Below are 26,811 nucleotides of genomic sequence, written 5' to 3'. Positions count from 1 at the left end.
TTTTTTTTCTGTTGGAGTAAAAAAAAAAAAAAGAATTTTTGTTTGTTTACGCTTTCATCTTGATTGTGGTGATCAGCTGAGATAAGTTATTTTTTATTTTCCCGCACAAAAAAAAAAAAAAGATTGGGTACACACACAGATACACACAGATGAGTAAGATAATAAGCAAATAACAGGTATGTAAAGAGAGACAGTGATTTGAAATTAAGGTACAGAAACTCTATTTTTTTTTTTTTTTTTTTCTTTACGCGCACACTCAAAATTGTCAAAAAGAAGGAGAGATTAAAGATGACGTGGGGGGGATTCAAAAAATTTACAACGAAATAAAATTTCTTGGTTCTAGTCTTTTTTTTTTATTCTTTGTTTAATTAATACAACAATGGCACAAGGTAAAAACAAAGAAAGATAAAAGGAGAGATGGCAGTCAGTGTTAAACTAAATGCACGCGTATGACGTTTTATAGTTCCTCGTAACTTTCGTTTATTAGAAGAGTTGGAAAAAGGAGAAAAGGGTTTAGGTGATGGTTCTTGTAGTTATGGTTTAGCTGATGACGATCGTTTAATGCATAAGTGGCATGCCACTATTCTCGGTGCTCCTCACGTATGCTTTTTGTTGTTCAAGGTTATTTTTTTTTCCTAGGCTAACCCTAAACCCTTTATAAAATATAGTCTGTTCATGAAAACCGTATCTATAGTCTCACCATCTTTTGCAGTGACCAATATCCTACTCAACCTCCTGTCCTTCAGTTTGTTTCAAGGATTAACTTGCCCAGTGTCAACCCTCAGAACGGAAAGGTATATATATATAATTTACTTAGTTACCATGCGTGTATATGTTGTTGACCAACCTTACTTAGGTTGATCCCAATCGTTTACCCTGTCTCTCTCACTGGAGAAGCAATTACACACTGGAAACTGTCTTGACCGAATTAAGAAGGTATGTTTGATAAAGAGTAAAAAGGGAGGAATATGACATGTTACTGATACACTGATAATAGAGAGATGGCCACCACAGGTAGAAAGTTACCTCAACCTGCTGAAGGCTCAACTTTTTAAAGAAACAAAAACAAATAAATAAAAATATCGGAGTTGTTTGCGCATTACAGTTTTCCTTTCAAAGTTTGCGTTCTGACTTTCGTGGGACATGAGTGATATCATGGTTACCGCCTAGTTACCGCCTAGTTACCGCCTAGTTACCCGCTCTATGCTAGAAACCTTACCGTCTTGTTTAATGTGCGTCTTTAGGAAAAAAAGGGGATGAGTGACCTGAAGGGAAGGCTTCTTTTTCTTTCACTGATACATCAAGTTCAGTATTATGTAAGCCTCTTATACTGACATAAATCAGCTCTTGTTTGTGTTTTTTATGTACAACACTATTCTCATAAAAGGAAATAGTTGTGTTTTTTTTAAAGAAGATGTATTCCAATTTATGTCTCACTACAGGAAGAAGACAAGGGTTTTACCAAGAATTTGGGACAAAGCCAGGGCTATTAGTCCACATGGTATAGACTCATGAAAATCTGGTTTATTGATATATAATTGATACAAATGGGATAGTAATTGATGAAATAGGGTTGACGATGCTTATAGAGTTTCCTGGTAGATCAATGAACATGAATAAACATATACTGAGGAACATCAACTATCGATGTTCTATTTCACCAAACGGCTAGCTATGGAACAACTGTTACCCGATGTTTTCTCATGGCGGAAATACCGTGATCAGTTCAGTTACCCTCCATGCCATAAATATTTGCGCTGAGTATTTATTTTTATCGCTAATCTATCACAAAAAAGACTATGTGAAGAACGCCAAAAAAAAAAAAAAAAAAAGTCATGGTTTGTTTGGAAAATGACACAAGACTGACGTCCATTTTTGAGTTTTTATGATCTAACAACCTAAAAAGAAACCCCTTTGGCGTTAAAGCAACAGGTGAAGGGCAACTCCGTATGATTGGGCAATGAAATTTGATTGTGATTGGCTATGTCATTGATTGTTAAGAAGCACTTTTTGTACGTGGCTGCCAAATAAGGGAATGCGCTTGGTGTCCCACAAAATAGTTCGGATGACATTCACCGATGAGGAGGTTTTTATGGGTAAATTCGAAATAAGTGTGTTTAAGGAAGTATTTATTTATATATGTAATAATGTATTTAGATAAATATGAACAAAAAAAAAAGAACCGTGCATTCTCTTTTTTTTTTTTTATGTATGTACAGAAAGAGAGAGTTGTTGTTGGTGAAAGGAGACTTAATATTTAACAGTGTCAAGCTTTCTTCCTCCACGGTAATTAATACGCACTTCATGCACAAGAGGACTGGCTGCTAAATCGGCGTCAAATAATGGCATGGCCTGAGTAGAAAAGAATCCAAAAGTAGCAAGCATCAAGATAGTAATTGGGTTCATTTTTAGATAAAAAGAGAGAAAGAGAGAGATAAAAGAATAAAAAAGAAAGAAAAAAAAATTTAATTTTTTTAGAGCTCTTTTTATATAGTACCAAGTGTTTCCTAAAAAGGGAGACAACATGCCCTTATACAGATGACGCTAGGGTTTCATCACTATGCTTTATACACATTAAAGCACATTATACCAGTCGTGACCTCATTCCCGCCTGTTCACCTGTCCCGCACCCCCCGCCCCTAGCTGTGTTCAAGGCCCGGACCACACACACACACGCACACGCACACGCACACTAAATTCACGCCTGCCTGTCCCACACGCGCTCCCACACATAATCACGCACACACACACACACACACACAATCACGAATCTGACACGCCCCTCTCGTTTTTTTATAAATTCTTTTTTTTTTAAAAACTTTATTTTTTCTTCATGAAATGGCAACTTTAGGAGAATCAGCTTATAAATTAGCTAAAGAAGCCAAACGTACATCCGATTTACTCGTTTCACCATACAATGATGATCTTGTGCAAGGAATTTGTCGAGAAATCCGACTTTTACACAACAAGGCCAAAGAGACCGTAAACACAATGCGATCCCGTGGCGGTGGAGATCCCAGCAGCATGTCACAAGCCATGTTATACCATTTAGCAGTCAAACGAAACAAACGAGTATTATTTGCATACCATCGACAACGAGTGAATCAACTTAAGGAGATATACTGGAATGTGGGTCTTCAATCGGAATACCAACGAGAGATCAAAGCTAGTTTGGGCCCGACCGAACAAAAGTTTCTAGAAGAGTATGCTGATATAGTCAATACATATAAGCAGAGCTTTATCGAGATAGATTTAGGTGGAAATGGTGGTGCAGGCTTAGACCCGCCCACGGATCTCTTTATTGAGGTACGCGTAGTCCGTGATGCGGGAGAAATCAGCACAGAATACGGCGTACTTAATCTATCCAAAGGCAACCAACTCTATGTACGAAGAACAGATGCAGAACCTCTTATTAAAGCGGGCTATTTAGTTCACATTGAATAAATAAATATAATATAAGAAAAAAATTGTAATTTATTCGGTCTTTTGTCTGAAAAATTCCTTTTCGTGTTGCTTCTTCTCTTCTCTTGTCTTGTCAGCAAATCCTCCCTTCAATTGACCTGTGGCTTCATATGCGTACATAGTAGCACCAACTGCTGCACAACCAATGGACATCTTTGCAAAAGAATGACCTACAAATGGACATATACGTTTACAATCTGTCCCAAACTAACCCCCTCTATTCCAAAAAATACTTACTCTTAATACCAGCCAACATACCAGCGGCACAACCACCAATACCAGCGTTAATAGCATCATCCTCTCCACGCATATCCTTTGCTGCACATTCACCCAAAGTGAAAATACCACCCATGGCAGCTAAAAAAAAAAAACGTTAAGGGAAAAAAGCTTCAATTAAGAGAAAATGTCAAAAAAAAAGGGGCCTTGTTACTACTTACCAAAGAAAGCAATGGTGCCACCTGTTCTAGTAATAACACCCTTTGCACCGATAGTGTGCTTTTGTGCGGTGTTTTGCATGGCAGAGACAAAAAGACCCATACCACCAGCAATACCGGCAGTTTTACCGGCTTCAGCAATACAATCTTTGGTTGCAGTCATGTTTGATGATAATGTAGGTACGATTAAACAAAAAAAAAAATATTTATTGCAATCAAAAAAAAAAACTATTAGGCGGGGTATCATTCTTCTCTTTCTTAGAGGCCGAGTAAGAAACCCCTAGGCTGGGCAAAACACGCTTGAGCATTGACGTCACCCCGAGGCCGTTTTGTCGGTGTTTAAAAACACTACGCCTTTACAATTCAAGTTCCGCCGTGCGCTTTCAAAGTGTTATTTTTTTTTTTTTTATTGGTTTTTCGAGAAAAAAAAAAAAATATTTTGGTTTCTGACAATAAAGTTACATAAAACTAATAATAATTAGAAGGGGAGAAAGAAAGCATAATTTACCTTGAAAAACAAAGAAAGATAATGACCAACAAGACGTCTTCGAGTAATAGTAGTCAGTTTACGCATGATTTCATTATCGACGATCAAGATGAAGTATATTCACCCGAACCAGTGTATACGAGTGAAGGGTTTGGGGGCATTGCACAAGATTTTCGACAAGACACCAAGTTTGTTTTGGACATTGAGGCGTCGAGTGAACAACCGGGTACGTTTACAGGTGAAGAATGTCCCTTATCCGACCTGGTCAACAACAGTTATGATTACCTAGCGACACAATACCCTCATTGGCGTCGTCTTTTATCCGATGACTATATGCGTAATACAACACTAGATACCACACCTTCCAATAATACAACAAAAAAGTCACCAAAAAAGACTTCGGCTCAACTAGTCATGCTGCATATCGACGACCATGCATGGGCTTCCATCGTCCATTATCTGACAGCTTGTAAATACATGTCCCAGCCAGACATTTACAATGCCTTATATTTAGACTCGGGTAACCCACAAGCCGAATTACCCGCTGCAGACATTAAACTCTTGGACAGATCAAAAGCCCATTGTCTGTCAAAGGAACAAGAAAAGGATTGGTATGACAACAGAAAAGTAGAGGCCTGGAGACGGGCCCTTTTGGCAAAATTCGCACAGAACGACGACTTACAAAGAGCCTTAATTTTAACCGGTTGGGCTAATTTGGTCGATAAACACGGTAGGGTTCAACACTTGTTAATGTGGGTAAGAACCGTTCTCAGAGGTGATCCCAAAGAAAACAATGATGTGATACCAAAAAGCGTTGTCAAGGATGAAAACACAGTTCAAAACAGCAAAAACGTGGATGAGGTAATACCTTTTTTTTTCTTTTATTTTCTTCTTCTTCTTATTCTTAATCTTACTTGTCATATCTGTAGGTTTTGCGCGTGATTGAAGGTTTGTTTGGTAAGGATAAACAACACGTCTTGTCATCTATCCTAGGAGCTCAACAACAGCAACAACAACAACAACAACAGCAACAGCAACAACAACAACAGCAACAACAACAACAAGAGCAACAAAAGAAGGTGATTGAACCTAAAGTAGTAGAGATGAAGGACGCTGTGGGCTATTTAGAACAAATCAAGACAGACGAACCACCACAGACGTATAATAAATTTCTCGAAATCATGACCGATTTCCGATCCGAAAAGTAAGTGATGATGCATGTCTTTGTGTTTATCTAACACGAAATTGTTTATCATTAGGATTAATACCCCTCAAGTGTTGGAACGCGTTACGCAACTGTTCAAAGGAAAACCTTGGTTGATTCGCAACTTTTTGATGTTTTTACCACCTGGACATATCCTGGATTTATCACCAGAAAACAAACTCAATTCAATTTACATTACCTCGCCAACCGGTAAAAAAATCATTATTCATACAGAGGAAGGAACAGTTACTTTTGAAAAATAAATTTTTTTATATTTATTATATGAGTGTGGTTGCATAACGGATCATCATAAAGACACTGTTGTATATATATATATAGAAAAGCTTGTATTAGTATCCCTATTCCTTTTTCTCTCGATCTCTTTTTTCCCCGTTACCTGAGTAAAGTAACAAGACCTGCAGGCATAAACTTGCGTCCTCGGTAAAATCGAGGTCCCATCACGGCTAAAAGAATCCAACTAGTCAAAAACGCCAAAATCTTATTATCGAGGTATGCTCCATATGCTGCTAAAAATCCAAAAATAGCACCGGCTAAAATTGACGCTGTGCTGCCAGCTACTCGTTTTTCCATTTCTTTTTTTAGTGTCGAGCTGCTTGTCATTACTGTATATTTATTACCTTTAAGATAACCAATAGCGCCTCCAGTAAAGACTACAAGACCGTAAAGATACCCAAGAATGTCAGACATGTTTTTTTCGTGTTGGGGCGATTATAAAGATGGGAGGGTGTTTTATTTTTTTGTTAATTTCAAATACCATTTATGCTCCGAGCCACGAGATTGGAGGGTGACGTGCTTCAAGGCGCGGACGGAGCGGTGGTAGTAAATCTTTGGGAATCATGTCTTGACTAAAGCGAAATTTGATATCTTTTGCTATTTTCATTTCACCATAAATTGTCAAATAAATAATTCGTCTATTTCATTATACAGGTTAAATATGATGTCGTCTTTATCATTCATTGTACATATTTCACCGTGCACATGTACAAGCACATTTTCTTACATTGCGCTCAAATTTAAGAATAAAGAAATATGTCGTTATCAGCCAATATATTTAACATACAATATGCATAAAGAAAAAAGAAACTATATATATTTTTTCATTGTTTGTTAAACTCACACCCCTCTGCAAATCATGCTAAATAATTTATTGGCGCATTTTGATTGGCGGAAATTTAATGACAGCAGTCGCACCAAAACTATAGTTTCATTGTTTGTTTTGACACGTTGTATAAAATAAATAGCGCTTTGTTGAATGTATCCCCTTTCGATTAGTTGGCACATGATTTTTATTTTAGATAGCTAACTCCCATTTTGTTTTCTTTGTGCGAAAGTATTTTTTTTTTTTTTTTTTTTTTTGGGAAAACCATGTATGTTGGATGTTGATTTTATACCAAGCTGCAACAGATGTCAAATTAAAGGAGCATTGTGCCTGTGGGTTAACCATTTTCATGAATAAAGTTGCCAAGAACAATCTATTCCACACACAAAATGCATTTTCCATAAAAAAAAGGGTTACTGGGAGGATCTAGAAATCTATAGATAAAATTTGCTAAGCAACGATAATAATTAAAAAAGATGATCCCATTACTGGAGTTCCCCTATATTTATAAAAAAAAAGTGTTCTATGGTTTTGGTTTTATTATGTCCCAATAAAAAAAAACTAAAAAAAAAAAAAAGAAAGAAAAAATCAAATTAACAGTCTAGCATAGTAATATCGTCATAAAAGTAGAAATGATCTTCGGCTTTTAGTGCTGTGATCCGAGTGACAGGATCATACGTCAAAAGTTCCTACAATAGAAGTTAGAAAAAACAGGATGGCAAGGAATGTATACTTTACACTTAGTAAATCATAAGCGGTATCTGGTAATTCTAGATAGGTTTTTGGATACTTTTTTTCGAACACTTTCTTTAGGTTTCTTCCTTTCCACGCTAACAAAGAAATGCAAATCAGTATATAAAGTCAATGTCAAAAGAATTAAATATATCTACGTGGAAACTGCATATTGTAGTCAGGTAGGTGTTCAACACCAGGCCACATTTCTTTTGTAGGTGTGCCCAAATGTTGAAAAATTCTAAAGAGTTGGTCGATTTGTGAATCGCCTACAAAAGAGAGAGAGAGAGTAAGAATTAACCATTGGTTATATAAAGAAAAAAAAAAACGGGAATTATCTGTACCTGGAAATATGGGAGAGAGTGTCATCATTTCGGCCATGATACAACCGACACTCCACATGTCTACAGCAGTGGAATAATGCTCACTACCTAACAAAATTTCCGGAGCTCTGTACCATAGTGTGATGACTTGATGAGTGTAAGGTCGCATAGGCACCCCAAAGGCTCTGGAAAGTCCTAGATCCGCAATGGTTAACACTCCGTGGCGATCAATTAACAAATTTTGTGGCTTCAAATCTCTGTGTAGAATTCGATGTGAATGACAATAGTGTAAGCCCCTTAATAATTGGTGCATGAAACTCTATTTTTTTTTCTTTGAAATAAGATGAAATTGTTTCGCATTGGAGAAGAACGTATGATTTATGATTTACTTTTATATGTCCAGCCGTCAATCCCGGTCTTCTCACATGATCCATATATCGACGTAAATCCATTTCAGAAAAATTAAACACCAAGTAAATTGTAGCATCTTTTTGAATCATATCAATTAACCTAATATAATACGTACATTTAGTAACAAACGTAATACGAAAGATCACCTCTTACTTGACAATGTTATCATGATCTACTTCCTTCAGAATGGCTACTTCTCTTATTGTTGTAGTAGGCACACCTTCCTGCAAATTCAGTCGAATCTTCTTTAATGCTACCAGTTTGTTTGTCTCTTTTTGTCGTGCCTTGAATACAACACCGTATGTGCCTTCGCCAATTTTACTAATTTTTTGATAACCTGCTAGATCATTAGGATCTGCCAATTCATCGTAATCTTCCTCTCTCTTAATTTCTTCCTTGATGTTTTCTTCGAACTCTGCTTCCTTTCTTTGTTGCTGATGTTGAGGGAGAATCTCACGATTCACCCCAATTTCCGGTGCCATTGTTGCCTCTGCCAAAGGTATGGGATGGTGGTGGTTTGCTTCTGTACGCAAATCTGCCGCAATATTGAAAGGTGGTGGTTGCATGGCAGCTACTTTGTACTGTGTCAATTTACTGTTATTGGGTGGAATATTTTCGGCCATGGCTTGTGTAAGTGTATTCCAACGATTGTTTTAATATGTATAAAAATGTTTAATATACACAAAAAAAAAAAAAAAGAGACGGCCTTCAGGTTGTCGTCATCCACACAATAACCGAAAATATTTTTCAGTTTTTTAGAGAGCAGCTAGTCCCCCTTATCGACAATGAAATATGCGTTGTATCAGCATAGTATGTACCCAACAGCATCTACGAAACTTTTGTTATTCGACGTCATGTAGCTCCTTGTGTGAGTAACACTAGCTAATCGTGGAAAGGATAACACCTCTTCATCATGTCATTGCTCTTAGTACAACACAATAGTTCGATCGTAACCATGATTTCACTTTCTTTATAATATACAGATCGCCTCCCGTTCAAGCAAAAGCTAACGTATTACGAATCCTTATAGATCTGTTTTTATAAATGGGCAATGATCGATCTATACTTGTCAATGACTGTTCCTAATTTGTAAAGCGAATGATTTTTTTTTCCCAACTCAAGTCAGCTTGTGTTGATTTCTAGAAAAAAAAAAATTGACAGGTGTTATATCAACTGTACGATCCGCATACAAAACAATAGATCATTAATTCGAGACGACAACCCCGAGAAAAGAGTAAGCATATCTTTTTGCTTTACAACACTTCCCATTGTGCACGTTAAATCTAACAAGGCAATATTCTCGAACTATACAGACTCATTTTCTTGATCTCACGAAACGACCCAGTACCAACTTTTTTAAATTTGTTCTCTGATAAATTTCATGCTTATTTATCGGTCTTTCACTGTAAAAGACAAAGGGGCACAATATTAACTTAATCATTTTTTTTTTTTTTTGGAAATAGATCAATGGGGTTCTATATACCGTTTAATGACGTTTGGGAGTTATTTGTCATGTGGGATCTTACTGCAAGACGATCCATAAGAAGTCCTTTTTGGATCTATCTTCCCGTTGTTGTGTGGATGCGCCCTTAAAAAGCTAGCATCATAAAAAAAGGGTCGGATCATAATTTTCTTGACGGGTCAATGGGGATTTTATTAAAATTGTAATGGGACGTAACCATCTTTCCCGGGTGCCATCATTCGTATTTTCATTTGCTTGTATTTAGACCGTTGGTTTAACTTAGATACATGTAACCCCGGTTCCATTGCCGAAACAAACGATTAGCAACGTATCTAGGTTTAACAACGTGTAACTATGTACCAAAACGTAGTTCATCAAGTAATGTGGTGTTCATCATTTGGACCAAACCTCGCCATCTTTTTATGTTCTACGGGTAGTTAATGAATTGCCGAGGTTATTGATTCTTCATCATGTCTTCATACCTATTCGTCTTATCGGCCCAATTGAAGATTCCTGGCCAAAGATTAGAAAAAAAAAAAAAAAAAAAAAAAAAAAACGGCATAAATCCACGTTTTTTTATAAATTTGTCGACACCTGAAAAGTCATCGCTGTAAAACATTGTCTTGACACCTTAAAACTTATTTAGGATACATGTCTACAAAGGGACTTTACTATCCGAAAGTGTTTTTTTTTGTCTGAAGGTTTTTTGCCTTCCGCCTCTTCAATGGTGGCGTCAGGTTAACAATCCAAACAAACAGACTGAATTGTAACGAAAGTGATGGCTTGAGTTTGCTCCCAGTCTTTTTGAAATTTTATTGAAAATATAAGCGAGTCTTAGCACAACTGTCCTTTTAATCGGCTATGCGGATCTGCCGATCAGAATCTGCATGCTGAATAAGCATAATTGCTGTTTTATTTTTTGTCTTTTTTGCGAAGCAGGTGTACAAATAATTTATAGCCTGGTTGAAATGGGCCATCAGACTACGGAATATGAAGATTCATGCCACTCGTCTGTTTGTTTTGTAATATTTCTGTCATTAACATGATAATAGATAGGGAGGTAGGCTGGGAAGAGAGCAAAAAAGTAAGTGTGTACTTCCATCGAACACGGTTTAGACTTACGGTTTTGAATCTCTGTGCTCCCTTTGCACACGATGTCTGATGACAAACAATTTAGTTAAGGTTCAATAACCGATTGACATATTTAAACACAAACGCTGTCTCTTTTTTTTTTCTTTCTTCTCTTTTATCCTTAAACATATATTATGTCTACGTAAAGTAACAAGTCTCGTTATATTGCTTATAGAAAAGCTGACTTTTTTTTTCGCGCTTATTTAGTCCTCAAACCTATCGCAAACTTCAAGCCATTGCTATCGGTAGTGATTTCAGAAATGTTACCAAAGTGACCGAGCACAGCTTTGATGAGTTGATCAAGAGCCTTGGACCCAAGAACATTCTTGTCAAGAACATTCATCTCGGTATCAATGCTTCTGATGTCAACTACACCAATGCGAAGTACACTCCCGGTATTGTTCCGTAAGTTCTGTCTGGATGTTTACACAAGTACTCTGAATTAATTAACGCCCATTTTTTTATATAGTCCTTTCGATGTTGGATTTGAAGGTATTGGCTCTGTTGTTGCTGTTGGTTCAGAGGTTACCAACCAAAAGGTGGGCAACTTTGTTGTTTATACTCTCTTTGGTTCTTTCTCTGAATACGTTCAAGTCCCTGCTGAGACTGCTATTCCTGTTCCTGTAAGTAAATTGCATTGTTTTTTTGTTTTGCATGCCGTATACCAATTTTAAAAAATAAACCTATAGGCTCCTAACCCCGAGTTTGTCGCTCTTCAAACTGCCGGTATTACTTCTTCTTTGGCCTTGACCTTCTCTGGCCGTATGACCACTAACGAAACCGTCCTTGTTACAGCTGGTAAAATAGAATTGACACGCGGGGTTTATAATATAGGTGACACTAATTATTATTTATTTTTTTTGATTAGCTGCTGGAGGTGCAGGACAAATTGCTGTTCAATTGGCCAAACTTGCTGGTAACCATGTTATTGGTACTTGTTCCAGTGACGAAAAGGTTGCAATGTTGAAGGGTATGGGATGTGACCGTGTGATTAATTACAAGAAGGAAGATTTCGCCCAAGTTTTAAAGAAAGAGTATCCTCGTGGTATGGATATTGTGATTGAATGTGTAGGAGGTGAATTCTTCCAAACCTGTCTCAACAATCTTGCCGTTTGTGGTCGTTTGGTTGTACTCGGTTCTGTTTCTTCTTATACTGGAGAGGGAGGTTTAGCCGGTGATAATGTCAACACCTTGCAACTCTTGGCTGGTTCCAAGACCGTCTGTGGTTTCTATTTGCCTGCTTACTTTCCCCATGTACCTGCTCACATGATGAACATGTACAAGTTGATGGCTGAAGGTACACTCAAGGTGCACGTTGAAGACAAGGGTTATGTTGGTCTTGAACAAATTGCTGATGCTGTTGAGTACCTTCATTCCGGTAAAAGTATGGGTAAGATTGTTGTCACCTTACCCGAAGATAACAAGTCAAAGATCTAAGAACAAAAACTATACCAAATGTATAAATAGACGGAGTGAATTTTCTCATATCCGAAGTATTCAATAAAGCACAAAAAAACCTTAAAGTAATTGTAACTTGTGTGGAACATTTCTTTGACACTTCAAATTCAGACAATGTTTGTTCTGCCTTTTTTGGAAGTAAAAGAAAATCAGTTGTCAGACAATCGAAGGTTGGTAAGTATTTTCACCAGTAAAACCTTTAAGCCAGTGCTCCATCGGAATGACATGAGACAACAGATTTTGAGGTGGCAAGTCTTTTTTTTTGAAGATATCGAGTCAACCTTGATCGTTCGAAACAGAATAAGCAATGAGAAGCTTGTTTCCGGAAGTCATGCCAAAAGGCGTCGAAAATGTTACACGTCAATAATTGATGGGTGCATTTAGCGTTGTCATTTTTATCGCGTTTCAGATATTTAGGGTTCTATTTTAAGCAAGAGCTGCAGATATATAATGATGGTGCTTGTAACATATAGTGTACATATGGGAATCGGTGCGTTAACCTTGTAAGTTTTGTATTTATCAATAGAAGCAACCACTCTCAAAAACTTGCTCTACGCTTTAATTGTTTGTGTATTTTGTTTGAGGCACTATGCCAAAGACCTTTAAACTTGATTCTTTTTTGTTTCGATCTTTTGTATGTTGTGTAACATTCGAGTTATTCAATTATAAAAACGCGTACATGCTTTCAGAAGTATACTTTTGAAGCTGTATTTGGTTTACATTATTGAAGAAGTCTTTTAAGTAAACAGAGATGGACAGAAAGATCATCTACAAATGTTCAGAGATCTTTACAATAGCACCCAGGTACATTAAGAGTAGTTTTGCATGTCTCCCTAACTTGTTTAAAACCAGATAAGTTTGACAAAGAATGTCATATTGAGCTACTTTTAATAAGCCGAGCGACTGCAGTAAAATCGAATTTTTATATCGCACATCATACTCACAGTCTATCAAATTAAATAGATGTAAATAAATAACATCATCGTTCTTATTTAAACCTGGAAACAATCAGTTAAATTGCCGATTTATTGTAAAATGATGTGTTCAGTATTCTTATGAAGAATGATGTTAAAATTAGGCTTTTAGATAATGCAACGAGCTTATATCTATACATTACATCAAGTATTGATAAAATGAAAAGAAAAGAAAATCAAAGGTAGTTATTTAGGTCAAGATACATTATTCAGGGTTAAGGCACTGCGTCTGCTATTGTGTTTGAAAAAATCTCAATTATGAAAGAAGAGGTCATTCGATGATACTGATTATCAAGATGATTATACGTTGGTAAGAAATTCATGCGTCAGTTTTTTGTTCTAAAACAAATAGTAAAACTCATTCTCCTCTCAGATTGCTGGTGTAGAAGAAGAGCTTACTATTGATGATTACACTGCGGGACAAAATTGGTGAATTTGAGAGTTCCAACTCACTTTTGATAAAGAGATATGGCAAGTATCATTTTCTAACACTGAATATAAAGATATTAATATAGTTGCTAATTTTTGTCACTTATGGCAGACATGACAAGTAAGTGTTAAAATGACTGTGATCATCCATCACTAATTTTGAAGGTGGTTAAAGGTTTTGAAACAAGCGGCCTAAAAGGGATCATAATAAGTAAAGTTTTTCCATTTTCGCAAGTCTGACTGTAAACTACCATTATCGATATCTATAACTATATGTTTTTACTACGTGATCCTACATTACAATAACAAATGTACAGCTTGTTCGGAAATGTGGTTATTGAAACATATATTTCATACAGTAATAGATGATCAAAGATATACCTAACTGCTCCGTGGTTTTTATTAGGTCGCAAGAAGCAGGCTTGAATTTATTTTTAAACCAGCGCTGTGATCGATTTAACTTTACTCGAAATACGTCATGTGCTGAAGAAGTAACTTACCTCTCTCTCTCTCTCTCTCTCTCTCTCTCTCTTTTCTTACATAACAAAAAAACATGGTTTCCTTTACAGGATTCCTGCTGATTTACATATCTGGAGGACTAACTTTCCTACCACTGATGCTACTATTTGCTTTTATTTACAACAAAGGAGGCATTCAAACATTACTCCCTCGTCCCACGTCCAAACCTGTAGCTCATGTGTATAAAGATCCGGACACGGTAATCGTGAAAAAAGGATGGGTTCGCATCACTAATCAATACCAACCGAAAATGCCCGACCTTCCACCCAACAATCACGGCAACAATAATGGCATAATCTCTGGCCTTCAATCGTACGTTGGTAAAGAACAACAAAGAAAGGGGTTGGTGTATGCGATTTTAAAGCATGGAAGCTTGTTTTGTTATGAGTCTGAAAAGCAACAAGAGGTTATTATGGTTATTCCTATACAAGATTTTTCAGTGTCATTGTATCCTCCTCTTAAAGAGGATACGCCCGAAGGACTCATCTATAGTCGTACAGTGGTGGTACGCTTGGTCCCAAAGTCCATTTCGCCGCACGATACAGACTCAATCTCCGTATGTACATTGCCCGAAGAAGATATTACAGTCAACCCCAATCGCATCTTATATCTTACATGTGCCCGCAACATTGATAAGGAAGATTGGTATCTCGGTTTGGTGGAGGCACAACACGTCTTGACTGATCCCGAAGAAAAAGAAAACTATGTGATGATGGATAGTACGCATTTTGATCCTGATACGATGGAAGAGCTGATACGTCAAGTGCAATCCTCACCCAGTCATCGTGAAACAGCTTGGATAAATGCTGTCTTTGGTAGATTATTTTTAGGAATGTATAAAACTGATCGTTTGAAGAACTTTGTGGAGAACAAGATTCGTAAAAAAATTGACAAGACAAAACGCCCTACGTTTTTAGACGAGATTACGGTTCGAAAAGTGGATATTGGTGGGACAGTACCATTTATTACTGACCCTAAATTGCTCTCGCTCTCGCCTCAAGGTGAAGTAATTGTGGAAGCTAAAGTAGATTATCATGGTGGTCTTACCATCGAAATAGAAACCGATTTTAACTGGTCATATTCATCCTTAATGAAACCTATTCGTATGCATCTTGTTTTATCTGTCAAGCTCAAGAAATTAGCAGGTCGCATGATGTTTAAATTAAAAGCACCACCAACCAACCGTTACTGGCTTGCCTTTTTTGAAATGCCCGAAATGGAATGGGAAATCACGCCCATTGTAGCTGACAAACAAATCAAATTATCCATTGTCACTAACGCTATTGAATCTCGTATTCGTGAAGTTATGGCCGAGACCTTCGTGTTACCAAATATGGATGATACCCCGTTTTGTCCGTCGGGTGGAAAAGGCGGTATATTTGGTGAGTATATCAAGGTTAAACAAAAGAAAAAAGCAAATACCAAACCCTTTGTCCATGAGGAAAACAGTCATCGTCATTCAAGACAGGATTCAGGCTCTAGTGAGCATTCGAATGTAAGAGACACGCCAACTGTACCTGAAGTCGTCGAAAAGCCTGCTGCCGCTGACGTACTAAAGTTACCCTCCCGTCGAGCTGAATCTGCCACAGAGCTGGCTGTCGGTGTCGATCAAAAGAATGAATTACTGCCTGATCATTCCCCTGTATTAGAAACATCTTATTCGACACCTACTATGCAGGTTGTGCAACCCACACCCTTTCTCGCTGAGCAACATAACCAATCCGCCATATCTCTTGATCAGAAATCAACAGCGGAATCAACACATAGCACAGGTAGCAATAAGTGGCAGACAACGGGTAGTTATATAAGAAAACGTATGCATAAAGGTGTTGATGAAGACCATAGTGATTCAGAAAGTGTAAAATCGACCAACAAAACGAACCAATCTGGCTTTCTTAACAAGATCTCCAATTTTCTACCAGCAGACAGTGTCCCAGCTTCCGATAGTGCATCTGTAAAATCAGCGTCGTCTACCAACTCCAATAAGAGAAACTCGCTTATTCACATGGCAGAAAACTTTTTGACAAAAAAGGCGAATGGACATGATGATACTATCAGTGAAGAGAAGAAGGGTATGTATGCTGAAAGAATCGCGAATATGCGTAAACGAGCAGGAGAAAAGATTGCATCCATCTCAAATATCGGCCCTCCTTTACCACCACCTATTGTTAATAAGTATCCTCCAACCTCCAATAAGCATCTTTTGGATGAAGACATGACGGAATCCGAACAAAACACACTTCCTTCATTGAAACCTCGTCGTGAAAGATCCTCTTCTGTTGCGCATAGCGAGTCAGTATCTTCCACATTATCAAATCCACATTCATTACCACCTCTTCCTCCTCGTCGTAACTCGACACCCATTCCTGTATCTGAAGACTTGGTTGAAAGTAGTGTGCAAGGTATACCCAGAACACATGTGATGGAAGCAGCAATTACTGAAGAGCCTGATACGGGCTTGGATGATCACAAGTCAGTAGAAGAAAAACCTCCATTACCTACCACACCAAGACCTCCTTTTTCAGATTCTAAGCCTCATCCTATACCTGATTTACCACCCCGAAATATCCACTCTCCTCCTCCAGCTATTCCTCCCAGACATTAAAAATAAAATAACATAAGCCTTTTATTTTCATATTATATTTACATAGTGATTGTAGGGGTGAAATTGTGTTGGATTAATTAGCACCCGATAAAGCCAAGTAACCAGGAGGGGCATTTTCATATTCTGTTTGAAACAAGTGTTTCTGTTGCTTTTGCATAAAACGTAAAATATCAGACAAGTAATCATTCAATACATGAACAGCATCAGAATCCATATTTGTATGAGCAATTAAACTAGGCATTTGAACTATACATGTTACAATTAGTATATATTGAATGAATACCATGGATCAAAAACATTTTTACCAAACAATCTCAGGAAATGCTCGGCACCATAAATATCAACGAGATCTTTGTCTGGGTTTTGTCTTCTGATGTCAGCATATTGATGTCTTTCAAAGCGATAAAGAAGCATGGTTCCTAAAGCCTTGTTGAAATATATACGAAGGCCATCAAATACTTCCTCTAATAAATCCTCATTTCTAGTAAATATGAGTTAGTGTCTTTTTAATTGAAGTCTAAGAGGAGGAGACATACAATTCACGGTTGCCCTTTTTCTCCTTTTTAAATCTCTTGTAACGCGCTAATAACTCATTGATTGTGATCTGTCTTGGTAGAGTAACGAGTTGTTGATTTTTTGTGACGCTTTCCCAGTCATCCACCAATTGACCTTTTAATGTTTCGGGTATATCGAGTTTAATCTCTGGCTTGTTCAAATAATCCTCTTCTTTTTCGTTCTTGGCTTCTCGTCGTCTTTTACCCAATGAATTGCTCTCGTTGTCTGAAGAACAGGTAGATTTTGCGCTGGATTGTTTCGTGCGGTAAAGTGACTTGAGTCGAGACTGCATCTTGATATTATCCTCGCACCAACGAAGCACTCTTGTTTCGGGTACCCACTCATCCCAACTAACAACACAAGTCAGATGCTTGCATTCATTTTGACTTGATCTATTACCTTCTTTTCCAGCCTTTGTAATGAACATAGTAATGAGGTCCTGTGAGCTCAGGATCTTCGTCCATCCATTTACTTTCCAGAATCTATACCAAAAAAAAAAAGCATGCATTAGCAACCAAAGTAACCTACTGGCTTAACATTGCACTTACTTTAGCTTCATAGATTAAGGGTCCGTGATAACACAACACCTTTTCATTCTCTTCAAATATTAATTTTTTGACTTCTTCAGACATTTTTCTGCACAGATAAATAAAAAAGAGGGAGGGATTTTTATTTTTTGGAAACCAGCGCGCGACTCTCTTTTAAAAAAAAATTGTTTGTTGTTAAAACCAGCTGCATGGTTGGTTCTTCGCCACGCGTTAAGGCTTAGATTACATCTAGAAAAGTGTGCAAAAACTGTACTTTCGTTATCTGTATTCACTCCTACTAAATTACAAATAAATCGATAAGAAGTTATAACTGTATTCATTCAAGTATATAGTTACTCTTCCCATCTTTCATTGATATGCTCCTACCATCTTGTGTTATTCCACATACAAGCACTTTCACATTTATAAGGCTCTGCTTCTTCATCTTAGTCTATAGAAATATTTATTCCTGGTACTACATAAAAGTTATGCTATTATTTATGTTTTTTACTAAAATGCTATGTCAAGATGTATGCCGCCAATACATCTAGTCATAGGTGAACTTGAAGAAGGGATGTACAAGCCATTAGTTCAGACTCTTGTTGTCACACACTGTAGATTTGTCCTACATGGACCTGCCTCAAGTGTCCCGCAATACAGCTTTGATATTGATCATTTTATCCATCACTTGAAAAAAAGCAAGTTATGCATTTATCATATAACGTTAATAATGATCCGACTTATTTCTGTCTGAAAAAAAAAAACGAAATCCATAGATATATAGTCAGTAAAAGCATCTGCATGGGTCCTTCTAATATCATCTGCAACGAAACAAGGTGAGAGATACACTTTAGAATCTTCGATAAGGGAGACAGAGTACGAGATAGGTTTCAAATGGTTAGTAGTACTTTTGATTACAAAGGCACAATTGTAGACCAGCTTAAACACAGGTGGCAATAGTTTTGGAGCTTCAGTGAGGGATTCTGGCATAATGTATCGTTTATATGCTCCTATTAGGGCAACGGATCCTTTGTTACAAGTCATAACTTGGGCAAAGTTATATATTTCTGCCAAAGAAATATATCTATTAATATGAACAAAAAGCCTTTTTTTCTTTTATATTTTAAAACTTACTATCTGGTGTATGCACCATTTCTTAAAGCGCCATTTTTTGGGTAAGTAAATCTGGGCAACTGGCTAAAAAAATTTCTGGTACAGCGTATGGGTTATTTACCTAAGACAGGATTCTTGCGATGGGCATTCAGGCGCAGCACCACAGTCCGGACTAGGGTGATGGTCGGGAGGTCAACCGCGTACTGTTGCAAGTGAACAACATGCTAGAGAAATTACGGCTATCAAGGTATAAAGGCAATAGGACTGAAGTACAATTATTCTCTAATTTGTTTTCTTTTTTCTATATGTCGGATCTCACTGGGACATTTTGCTCTGATTTTGATTGTTATTTTAAGACTGTCCAGGTAGCATGTCTTTATAAATCTTTTCTCTTGCAGAGGTTGAATTTATATTAATGTTCCTTTTCTTATTGTAGCTGTAGTATAATTAACTAAGTCAAAAGAAGTGTATGGAAAATAATATGTTTTCTTACGACCTTGAACGTCTTTTGTACACCTCACAGCCCGACACTCAAACAAAAAATAAATCATTAAGACCGCTTTTGCTTGATTATTTTGGAGCCAAATGTAGTAAGTCTCTCCAGTTCTGGTGATTAAAATGATTTCAATAGGGCCTGAGCATTTAATCGTTTTTTTTTTAACATGTATCATTAGCCATCATAACTTGAGTTTAATTTTGGAAATATGACAACTACAATAAGTCCAATACCTACACTATAGTTGTATTCTTGGTACACTGACCACCACCCGCTTTTTTTAAAGAGCGACCATTGATATTTACTTCCCCCCGAACAAGAAGCCACCCCTTCACATTTACTTAATATTTTAAAAACAACTACAGCGGGAAAATTAAGAAAAATTACATACAAACTTAGGGAAGTAGCGAAACGACAGGCGCTTTTAGATCCCGATCTTGTACTCGATGAAGATGCTATCGCTTTATTGCAATCTTCTCATCCCACACGCGTTCGCCATAAATACAATTTTCCTTTAATACCTGACGATCGTTATATGACAACATATTTATCTGAAATTTTTGAAATCAAGCAGGGAGCCGGCCCCGGAAGAAAGCGTCAAAAAAAACAAAAGGACATGTTTGATTCTAACGATTGTAATGACTCTAATGAACCGACCCCTGAGGAAATCAAGGAGCAAAAGGCTTCTGTTGAAAGAAAGAGAAAGGTCGATTTGAAATTTCAATGGCACAATGTACTCAAAACATTGTGTACCAGCTATTTGATCTTTTTTGGCAAGCAAGGTGGCTTGCCATCCACCGAGATTGTTTCTCCAGTTGCAATCGATTGCCAATGTGGTAGTAAAAAAGTACTTCTGACAAAGACCGTCAGAATGTACTTTTTCCATGGTAAAGAGCAAAATATTCGACAAAATACTAGTATACTCTAACCCTGAATATAATTTTGACATAGCCATCAAGGATGTATCAGTCAGTTACTGCAGCTGTAAGCCCTTGGCAGAAGCATTAATTTTGATGGGTATGTTTCCTGCTTCGCCCACAGACCCCAAAAATGCCATTCATTTGGGTTTGTTGGGCTATTTTAATGAAGTTCGAAACACCTTGAAGTCTTCTTCTGAGGGTATTACAAAGTTGTATAACAACTTACACGGAAATCCACTGGTAATTAATGTCTTAAAATTAATATTCATATATCTAACCAATATTTTTGGGTAGACATCTTTGTCAGTGAACAATTTCCGTACTGTATTCAATATGTACAACAAGGTCATTTTGTTGACAGAAGAAATGGTCAACGAGCGATCTTTGTTAAAAGATCAGGCGATGTGCTGTCCTGCTTGTCCTAGTGTATGTTTCCGTATTAAAATATAGATAAAATGAAATCATAACCATCTTTTATTTTTAGAGGGACTCCATCCACCCTATGGATCGCATTTTCATTACTATGGATGGGTGCTTTAGTATGAAATGTAAGTCGAAAGCAAGTCCTCTTGATCAACTTAATTTGGTCAACACCCTGGAGAACGCATGGGTGAAGCCTGAATGTGTTGAGCTTTATAAGAAGGAAAAAGCTCCTAAAGACGTAAGGATTGTATATTAGGGCGAATTAATAACTAGAGTTACTGATGGTATTTTTATTAATAGGCTCTCATGAATGAGAACACATTCAGAGCTGCAGGTAATGGCGCCTCATACAAGTCAAAGTTGTATCCCGTAAAAGGAATTTTTACGGCTTCATGCGCGCGCCATGACCTCACCCTAAAGATGGTGGATATGGATAGTGGTGAAGGGTATGTGATAAACATGCCAAAAACATTATGTACTAATCCTAATTTTTTTTTTTTTTTTTTTTTTTTTTGAAGATTCAAATATCCACTATCTGTTCTCCACGAGCTGTTTCAGGAGGACAAGGACAGCATTAAGACGCCAGTAAACTTGATGTATGATATCATTTGTGTCTTGGAGAAGTCGTTGACGGTAACATCTTATTCCATATTGTTGATGCATAAATGCTAATGTATTCTTATGATAGACTCACTTCCCGTACTTGACTGCTAACGGCACTCTTGCACTCCCCGTTTTTCATGCTTATGCGCATGTTATTAGCTGTCAGTCCAGCTTTAATCCTAAAAACATTGAATCGTACGGCAGGACTGACGGCGAGGCATCGGAACGTTTATGGTCTTCACTCAGACCATTCGTCACCATTACACGTCCGATGTCTCAGGCCAACAGAAGGCTGACTCTTACGTTGGCCATCCGCCATCGTAACATGGAAAAAAAATGGGGAATTGGTAAGATGTTGTTTTTGTAAAGGAAATGGTGCATATCACTAACGACGTTATTTTGGTTTATAGCAAGTGTCTTGTACGGGAAGTACAAAAGTACGAAGAAGATCCTGGCGGCAGGATTAGTGAAGTTGAAGGATGTCAACCAGGAGGAGATTTCGTTGGCTTGGGAGAGGCATCTGGCGTTGACTCGAAGCGGTGTTGCAGCCAATCTAAATTGACTTGGTGTTACACAGGATAGGATCTTTCCTATAAATACGCTCCTCAGTTTTATCTTGACTAAAAATCTAGTTTCTTAATAATTTGTAATTGACTCCTTTGTGTTTCCCTCAACTTTCATACTTCTTGTTTATCTTAAGTCTATACTTTTCATATAACATTTAACTCAAAGTTCATATTTCACACTCGACTCGAATCTCTTTATTATTAAAACCGTATATAAGATATCGTTTATAATAACATAATTACTTTTCTTTTTAATCTTGGCAATCAGTTTATATTTATATTACTTACGCCCTCTTAAAATCATCGTTGATTATCTTCTTATCCTAAAAACTTTATATTATAAGATTTCTTAAGTTGACTACTTCCAGTCTGGTGCTCACTTTCATAACTACTTTATTATTAACATCAGCGTTAATAACCTATATCCACCTTATCCTTTAAGAACTATTACCAGTGTCTTAACAACGGCAAGTCGTGCAGCAAAATTTGGAGTGATTTTGCCACCATCATTGGGATCTGTAACAAGAAATAACAACGTCAGACCATGTCGTAACATTACAATGGCTGAATTGACTATGGAGCTTAGATATTCACTGCGAATGATTACATATACGCCAGTGTCAGATTAAATTGTATCTCTTTTCTTAGCATTTTGGGTGAACCTTTAGTTCCTTCTCCAGCTGTAAATACAGAATAAAAACTACACTCTATCTTCTTTTTTTTTACTTGGTTCCTTTCCACTTAATCTGTAAGACTTTTCGATTCTTAGTTAGAAATCCACTTAATCTGTAAGACTTTTCGATTCTTAGTTAGAAACTCATTTGATATTCAAGAGTTTTGGATTCTCAACCATTCAGACATCCTCCTAATTCGATTCCTAAAGCAAAAAATAAATTAAGCACTCTTCTACCACTTAACTTGCGATACCTAATGCTTTCTAGTGTACGTTATGTGGCTCGGATATAACGGCTTTGTAGCTATTAAGCCTATGTTGCACTGAGGCATGTTGTTTTTATGATTTCCACAATAAGAGGAGGTCTGCTATGATTTGATAGAATAGCAAGAAACAAGGCTATGATTGTCTTATGAGCTATACGACTTTAAAGTATCAGCAATGAACGTTAAAAATGGCCATAACTTTCGCAGTAGCAGCGAATGTAATGATAAAGGTACTACCCACTGGTGTAGGAAGTTGACATAAGAAAAATTCCAATAAGATCGTATACTTTCTGAAAATGGTCTTGATTCAATTTCAAGCCTTTTTTAAATGCAGTTCAGGTTAAAACGACTATATCACTTTTATTGTGTTATATTGTTCAAAAGAAGCCATGCTCGGATTGGGATGTTGAGAATTATCTGTAGACGCTTTATGAAGCCCTTCCCAACATAGCAAAGAACTTATTTCAGGGCAATAAATAGTCCTATGGTGATACTTAAGGCTATTATCCAGCTACGATTGACACGAATCTAAAACTGCAAATGTTACTGTCATAATTGGACTCGTCTAGTAGCACCGGCACTGGCTTTAAACGAAACATTATATTTTTATCTTTTTTTTTTTTTGTTTTGTTGTTTTAACATAAATTAAAGCAAAACCATGGGAGGAGCACAAAGTTCTGAACAAGGACAATATGGCTTTCATGTACTAAAGGCAAGTGGAAATCCTTGGTTCATTCACAAGCTTTCTTACGCGTTTTTTTGTAATGTACTATAGGTCAAGGAAAATTCGCCGGCTTATCATGCAGGAATCGAACAATTTTTTGATTACATTGTCAACATCAATGGCATTCCTTTGGTACATATTTTCACCTTTTCCATTGGTTTATAAACTGATGTAGCTCTCTTTAGAATAATGGAGATAGCCAGACATTGGTAACCACTTTGCAAGAGTATGAGGGTAAACCTTTGCCGATAGGCGTGTACTCTAGTAAAGAGCAATCCTTTCGCGGTAATATATAAACAATACACATTTCAAAAAACAAGTCTCCTAAACTTTGCTTAATAGAGGTCACCTTGACACCGAGTAGAGATTGGCATCCTGATGACCCCAATGAAAAGAGCTTAATTGGTAGGAGCTTTATAAAGAAAGTGTAGGCCCTTCTTTATTTTTAAGACTAACGTGCCTGTTTTCTTTACCTGATAGGATGCTCCATTCGATTCTGCTCATTTGAGCGTGCCGGAGAAAACGTGTGGCACGTGCTGGATGTGTCCCCTAACTCACCTGCTGAAATGGCAGGTATCATCCCCTATACTGACTACATTATCGGTAGCCCCCACATGACGCTCAGAAACGAAGATGATTTCTATACGCTTGTTGAAGAATATCTTGGTAAACCATTGAGAATTTATCTGTATAATTCAGAGTGGGATAGCTGCAGAGAGGTAAAATAATTCTTTTTTTTTAAAAAAAAATGGGCAAGATATTAGGAAGAAGAGTTCTAAGATGTTTATATCACATGTAGTGTATCATTGTTCCTAATCATGAATGGGGAGGAAATGGATCATTAGGCTGTGATGTGGGATATGGGTTACTACATAGGATTCCCAGAAGAAAGAAGGAAAATGAGACAGTAACGGATGAATCTGCTAATAACTATAGTGATACTATTTTCAATGCACCCGAGTATCCCGAAAATGAACTGGAAGAAGCAAAGCAAACTCTCCTCCCTCCTTCTCCTACCCTCACTCAGCAAGATGATCAGCCTAACACACATCAAGACTAAATATTTGTACTATAATAATAAAAAGAAAAAAAAATTCCATGTAGACCAATCGCATTGCTTGTTTACAACGAGGCGGTTTTAGAAATTAAATTTATCCACCGGGTCGTTAATTCTTCCTTCTCTCTCTCTCTCTCTTTTATATTAACAACAAAATGAATAGACTGGGAATAGAATACGAGGATGATGAAAAAGCTGCATACACAACACAATTTTGGATTGGCATTGGAGTGTCAGTGGTTACCAACTTGGTGCAGGCTTTTGCCATGGCTTTCCAACGTAAATCGCACCTTTTGAATGACAAGATCTTTCCCATTGAAGCAAGAAAGCATTCACTAAAGAGACCCATGTGGGTCATTAGCTTTGCTACGTTTCTAACGGCTAATATCATTGGGTCTATTTTTTCCATTGGATATCTTCCTATAGTCATCTTGGCACCTATCGGAGCTATGGGCCTTGTATTTAATGCAATTGCCGCTAAAATCGTTTTGGGTGACCCATTCTTAAAGAAGACAGTAATCGGTAACAAAGAACCCTTTTATGCAATCGGTACCCCCCTTTTTTTTCTGATACTAAACGCTTGAAAAATAGGCACATTTCTAATTGTTGTGGGTGCTTTACTGGTTGGATTATTTGGTGTCATTCCTGAACCGGACCATGACATTGATGACTTGATCAGGTTATACAAGAAGCCAGCTTTTATTGCCTATTTCAGTATTCTGGAGTTTGTGATTGTGAGCGGATTATTTATTACGCATTACTGTGAACGGTTATATTACATGATGGAATCGACAGCAATTCAACCTACGAATATGGGTAAATTGGTTGGTAGATGGGTGAGCATGGAGGACTTTAAGAAATACATCGGAATCAGTTTTGGCGTACTGTCCGGTAACATCAGTAGTCAATCGATTTTATTTGCAAAGAGTGGATTAGAATTAATCATTTTATCCGTCGTGTTCGATAAAAACCAATTGCAATATGCTCTGACTTGGATATTATTGGCCATGATGATTCTGACTGCCATTTTACAGGTTAGTTTTTTTATAATCTGCGCAGCTTACATGGACGGTAACACATGACATACTTTTTCTTCTTCTTTTTTAGTTGTATTACCTGAATAAGGGGTTACAATTGTGTGATACTGTAATCATGATACCGTTGTCGTCATGTACCTTTAATGTATCATGTTTGTTCAACGGTCTTGTTTATTATGACCAATGGGATAGATTAAGATGGTGGCAACTTTCTTTCGTCATGCTTGGTGTAGCCATCACTATCTGTGGCGTTTTGATGATTTCTTGGCGTTCCTCCTCCGTCAACAAATTAGTAGAGGACGAAGTAAATATTGTAAATAACGTTATTGCTGATTCAGAAACTACTCGATTGCTAGGTGATCGTAAAAAGCCATCATTTTATACTTGATTTCTCTCTGTAAACATCTGTCACATATATTAATAATTCATTGTAAATAATCCTCACACTTTTTTTTTAATTCACACAAATATAAACATTTGCCCTAATCTGGCTTTTCCTAAATTTTAAAGTTTCATTTATGACGTTTATTATTCTACAATAAGGTGCTTGGTACATACATGTTTGTTTATTTGACTGCCACTTATCTTTGATTAAAAATCTGTTGCTATTTATATTATTGCCAATTACCATGTCTCTATATGCCATCAACATGTTATATGCCCAAGCTGTTTATCAATTAAATACGCCATTTGAATGCAAGACAATTATCCACATCATCTTCCTCATTGATAATGATACGCAACAGAGTCATCATACATAGTCGATGGTTTCCCACGACAGCAGTGGTTTTTTATCTATACGTGCAACTCAAGTAAAGTCTAGTCGTGGTTATTTTAGCATGATCCACAGTTAAACTTACCAGAACATGTATGCACTTTCTAGAAATAGAGTTATTGAAACTCAATTGACTTTCTACTTGGAAACCGGTTAGCCACCTTAAAAGAGGGGTAGGTTAAACACCTTTCGTTGAAATCTGTTTTATCTTTCGGACCAATTTAATGTATTTGAATCTAAAACTATAAAAACTCTTCGAGGGAACGCGGTAACATTTTGTTTCTACAAGCAGTAAAAGAAGGCCATTCCGTTGATAAAGTTCTTG

The 26,811-nt window shown here is 37.1% G+C and overlaps 12 protein-coding genes across 12 annotated transcripts; 8 read left to right on the top strand and 4 right to left on the bottom strand.

Annotated features, from left to right (window-relative positions):
* Positions 1-154: 154 nt before the first annotated feature.
* On the top strand, positions 155-1,276 carry EV154DRAFT_26707 (ubiquitin-conjugating enzyme/RWD-like protein). Its single transcript, XM_051594682.1, has 6 exons — positions 155-209; positions 274-389; positions 464-600; positions 669-794; positions 857-936; positions 998-1,276. Exons 2-6 carry the CDS (start codon positions 380-382, stop codon positions 1,053-1,055), a joined length of 411 nt encoding a protein of 136 aa, XP_051453598.1. The 5' UTR covers positions 155-209; positions 274-379; the 3' UTR covers positions 1,056-1,276.
* Positions 1,277-2,740: 1,464 nt separating this feature from the next.
* Positions 2,741-3,436, top strand: EV154DRAFT_449825 (subunit of the GINS complex; the record flags this gene model as incomplete). Its single annotated transcript, XM_051597192.1, has 1 exon — positions 2,741-3,436. A coding segment is annotated over exon 1 (597 nt), but the record flags the coding sequence as incomplete, so codon positions are not given.
* On the bottom strand, positions 3,437-4,149 carry EV154DRAFT_522094 (uncharacterized protein). Its single transcript, XM_051602960.1, has 3 exons — positions 3,900-4,149; positions 3,700-3,819; positions 3,437-3,632 (listed from the first exon to the last, which is right to left on the bottom strand). The coding sequence occupies exons 1-3, from the start codon at positions 4,141-4,143 to the stop codon at positions 3,475-3,477; spliced, it is 522 nt and encodes a 173-aa protein (XP_051453596.1). The 5' UTR covers positions 4,144-4,149; the 3' UTR covers positions 3,437-3,474.
* A 1,301-nt stretch (positions 4,150-5,450) lies between these two features.
* Positions 5,451-5,823, top strand: EV154DRAFT_399946 (uncharacterized protein; the record flags this gene model as incomplete). Its single annotated transcript, XM_051595261.1, has 2 exons — positions 5,451-5,587; positions 5,643-5,823. Coding segments are annotated over 2 exons (318 nt in total), but the record flags the coding sequence as incomplete, so codon positions are not given.
* Positions 5,824-5,865: 42 nt separating this feature from the next.
* Positions 5,866-6,461, bottom strand: EV154DRAFT_554854 (transmembrane protein 14C-like protein; the record flags this gene model as incomplete). The annotated part of the gene is made up of 3 exons (XM_051605236.1): positions 6,226-6,461; positions 5,985-6,162; positions 5,866-5,905 (listed from the first exon to the last, which is right to left on the bottom strand). Exons 1-3 carry the CDS (start codon positions 6,293-6,295, stop codon positions 5,866-5,868), a joined length of 288 nt encoding a protein of 95 aa, XP_051453594.1. The 5' UTR covers positions 6,296-6,461.
* Positions 6,462-7,225: 764 nt separating this feature from the next.
* On the bottom strand, positions 7,226-8,848 carry EV154DRAFT_522088 (kinase-like domain-containing protein). The gene is made up of 6 exons (XM_051602959.1): positions 8,327-8,848; positions 8,152-8,272; positions 7,784-8,081; positions 7,598-7,708; positions 7,446-7,537; positions 7,226-7,396 (listed from the first exon to the last, which is right to left on the bottom strand). Exons 1-6 carry the CDS (start codon positions 8,794-8,796, stop codon positions 7,301-7,303), a joined length of 1,188 nt encoding a protein of 395 aa, XP_051453593.1. The 5' UTR covers positions 8,797-8,848; the 3' UTR covers positions 7,226-7,300.
* Positions 8,849-10,893: 2,045 nt separating this feature from the next.
* Positions 10,894-12,311, top strand: EV154DRAFT_470843 (alcohol dehydrogenase zinc-binding domain-containing protein). The gene is made up of 5 exons (XM_051597861.1): positions 10,894-10,908; positions 10,974-11,171; positions 11,236-11,389; positions 11,456-11,564; positions 11,635-12,311. Exons 1-5 carry the CDS (start codon positions 10,901-10,903, stop codon positions 12,201-12,203), a joined length of 1,038 nt encoding a protein of 345 aa, XP_051453592.1. The 5' UTR covers positions 10,894-10,900; the 3' UTR covers positions 12,204-12,311.
* Positions 12,312-14,070: 1,759 nt separating this feature from the next.
* EV154DRAFT_522084 (putative integral membrane protein conserved region-domain-containing protein) lies at positions 14,071-16,775 on the top strand. The gene has a single exon (XM_051602958.1). The coding sequence runs from the start codon at positions 14,181-14,183 to the stop codon at positions 16,749-16,751; it is 2,571 nt and encodes an 856-aa protein (XP_051453591.1). The 5' UTR covers positions 14,071-14,180; the 3' UTR covers positions 16,752-16,775.
* EV154DRAFT_522082 (MRG-domain-containing protein) lies at positions 16,755-17,991 on the bottom strand. Its single transcript, XM_051602957.1, has 5 exons — positions 17,855-17,991; positions 17,706-17,788; positions 17,288-17,656; positions 17,057-17,232; positions 16,755-16,997 (listed from the first exon to the last, which is right to left on the bottom strand). The coding sequence occupies exons 1-5, from the start codon at positions 17,936-17,938 to the stop codon at positions 16,825-16,827; spliced, it is 885 nt and encodes a 294-aa protein (XP_051453590.1). The 5' UTR covers positions 17,939-17,991; the 3' UTR covers positions 16,755-16,824.
* Positions 17,992-19,167: 1,176 nt separating this feature from the next.
* On the top strand, positions 19,168-21,994 carry EV154DRAFT_605820 (uncharacterized protein; the record flags this gene model as incomplete). The annotated part of the gene is made up of 9 exons (XM_051607495.1): positions 19,168-19,193; positions 19,842-20,329; positions 20,394-20,602; positions 20,657-20,788; positions 20,847-21,023; positions 21,086-21,231; positions 21,304-21,418; positions 21,474-21,735; positions 21,799-21,994. The coding sequence occupies 9 exons, from the start codon at positions 19,168-19,170 to the stop codon at positions 21,948-21,950; spliced, it is 1,707 nt and encodes a 568-aa protein (XP_051453589.1). The 3' UTR covers positions 21,951-21,994.
* Positions 21,995-23,472: 1,478 nt separating this feature from the next.
* EV154DRAFT_522079 (GRASP55/65 PDZ-like domain-containing protein) lies at positions 23,473-24,767 on the top strand. The gene is made up of 6 exons (XM_051602956.1): positions 23,473-23,605; positions 23,669-23,749; positions 23,803-23,902; positions 23,960-24,022; positions 24,098-24,336; positions 24,417-24,767. The coding sequence occupies exons 1-6, from the start codon at positions 23,552-23,554 to the stop codon at positions 24,675-24,677; spliced, it is 798 nt and encodes a 265-aa protein (XP_051453588.1). The 5' UTR covers positions 23,473-23,551; the 3' UTR covers positions 24,678-24,767.
* A 41-nt stretch (positions 24,768-24,808) lies between these two features.
* EV154DRAFT_522077 (uncharacterized protein) lies at positions 24,809-26,203 on the top strand. Its single transcript, XM_051602955.1, has 3 exons — positions 24,809-25,196; positions 25,266-25,708; positions 25,782-26,203. The coding sequence occupies exons 1-3, from the start codon at positions 24,830-24,832 to the stop codon at positions 26,097-26,099; spliced, it is 1,128 nt and encodes a 375-aa protein (XP_051453587.1). The 5' UTR covers positions 24,809-24,829; the 3' UTR covers positions 26,100-26,203.
* Positions 26,204-26,811: the final 608 nt, after the last annotated feature.

This window comes from Mucor mucedo, assembly GCF_025094135.1.
Source record: "Mucor mucedo strain NRRL 3635 chromosome Unknown EV154scaffold_113, whole genome shotgun sequence".
In the NCBI taxonomy this organism is placed as follows: domain Eukaryota; kingdom Fungi; phylum Mucoromycota; class Mucoromycetes; order Mucorales; family Mucoraceae; genus Mucor; species Mucor mucedo.
The sequence above is the reverse complement of the archived record's forward strand: the minus strand, read 5'-3'. Positions and strand labels throughout refer to the sequence as shown.

Bases quoted from the DNA above. Each gene is read 5' to 3' on its own strand.
- EV154DRAFT_26707 (XM_051594682.1), top strand. The intron at 601-668 runs GTATGCTTTTTG...TATAAAATATAG, and splicing joins CTATTCTCGGTGCTCCTCAC to TCTGTTCATGAAAACCGTAT. The intron at 795-856 runs GTATATATATAT...AACCTTACTTAG, and splicing joins TCAACCCTCAGAACGGAAAG to GTTGATCCCAATCGTTTACC.
- EV154DRAFT_522094 (XM_051602960.1), bottom strand. From the start codon at position 4,143: ATGATACCCCGCCTAATAGTTTTTTTTTTTGATTGCAATAAATATTTT. The intron at 3,820-3,899 runs GTAAGTAGTAAC...TTTTTTTTTTAG, and splicing joins TGGCACCATTGCTTTCTTTG to CTGCCATGGGTGGTATTTTC. The intron at 3,633-3,699 runs GTAAGTATTTTT...GTCCATTTGTAG, and splicing joins TATGTTGGCTGGTATTAAGA to GTCATTCTTTTGCAAAGATG.
- EV154DRAFT_522088 (XM_051602959.1), bottom strand. From the start codon at position 8,796: ATGGCCGAAAATATTCCACCCAATAACAGTAAATTGACACAGTACAAA. The intron at 8,273-8,326 runs GTAAGAGGTGAT...GTATTATATTAG, and splicing joins GATCATGATAACATTGTCAA to GTTAATTGATATGATTCAAA. The intron at 7,397-7,445 runs GTAAAGTATACA...CTTCTATTGTAG, and splicing joins CCGCTTATGATTTACTAAGT to GAACTTTTGACGTATGATCC.
- EV154DRAFT_470843 (XM_051597861.1), top strand. The intron at 11,390-11,455 runs GTAAGTAAATTG...ATAAACCTATAG, and splicing joins AGACTGCTATTCCTGTTCCT to GCTCCTAACCCCGAGTTTGT. The intron at 11,565-11,634 runs GTAAAATAGAAT...TTTTTTGATTAG, and splicing joins AACCGTCCTTGTTACAGCTG to CTGCTGGAGGTGCAGGACAA.
- EV154DRAFT_522084 (XM_051602958.1), top strand. From the start codon at position 14,181: ATGGTTTCCTTTACAGGATTCCTGCTGATTTACATATCTGGAGGACTA.
- EV154DRAFT_522082 (XM_051602957.1), bottom strand. From the start codon at position 17,938: ATGTCTGAAGAAGTCAAAAAATTAATATTTGAAGAGAATGAAAAGGTG. The intron at 17,789-17,854 runs GTAAGTGCAATG...TTTTTGGTATAG, and splicing joins CCTTAATCTATGAAGCTAAA to ATTCTGGAAAGTAAATGGAT. The intron at 17,233-17,287 runs GTATGTCTCCTC...CATATTTACTAG, and splicing joins AAAAAGGGCAACCGTGAATT to AAATGAGGATTTATTAGAGG.
- EV154DRAFT_522079 (XM_051602956.1), top strand. From the start codon at position 23,552: ATGGGAGGAGCACAAAGTTCTGAACAAGGACAATATGGCTTTCATGTA. The intron at 23,903-23,959 runs GTAATATATAAA...TTTGCTTAATAG, and splicing joins TAAAGAGCAATCCTTTCGCG to AGGTCACCTTGACACCGAGT. The intron at 24,023-24,097 runs GTAGGAGCTTTA...TTTACCTGATAG, and splicing joins CAATGAAAAGAGCTTAATTG to GATGCTCCATTCGATTCTGC.
- EV154DRAFT_522077 (XM_051602955.1), top strand. From the start codon at position 24,830: ATGAATAGACTGGGAATAGAATACGAGGATGATGAAAAAGCTGCATAC. The intron at 25,197-25,265 runs GTAACAAAGAAC...CTTGAAAAATAG, and splicing joins CTTAAAGAAGACAGTAATCG to GCACATTTCTAATTGTTGTG. The intron at 25,709-25,781 runs GTTAGTTTTTTT...CTTCTTTTTTAG, and splicing joins TTCTGACTGCCATTTTACAG to TTGTATTACCTGAATAAGGG.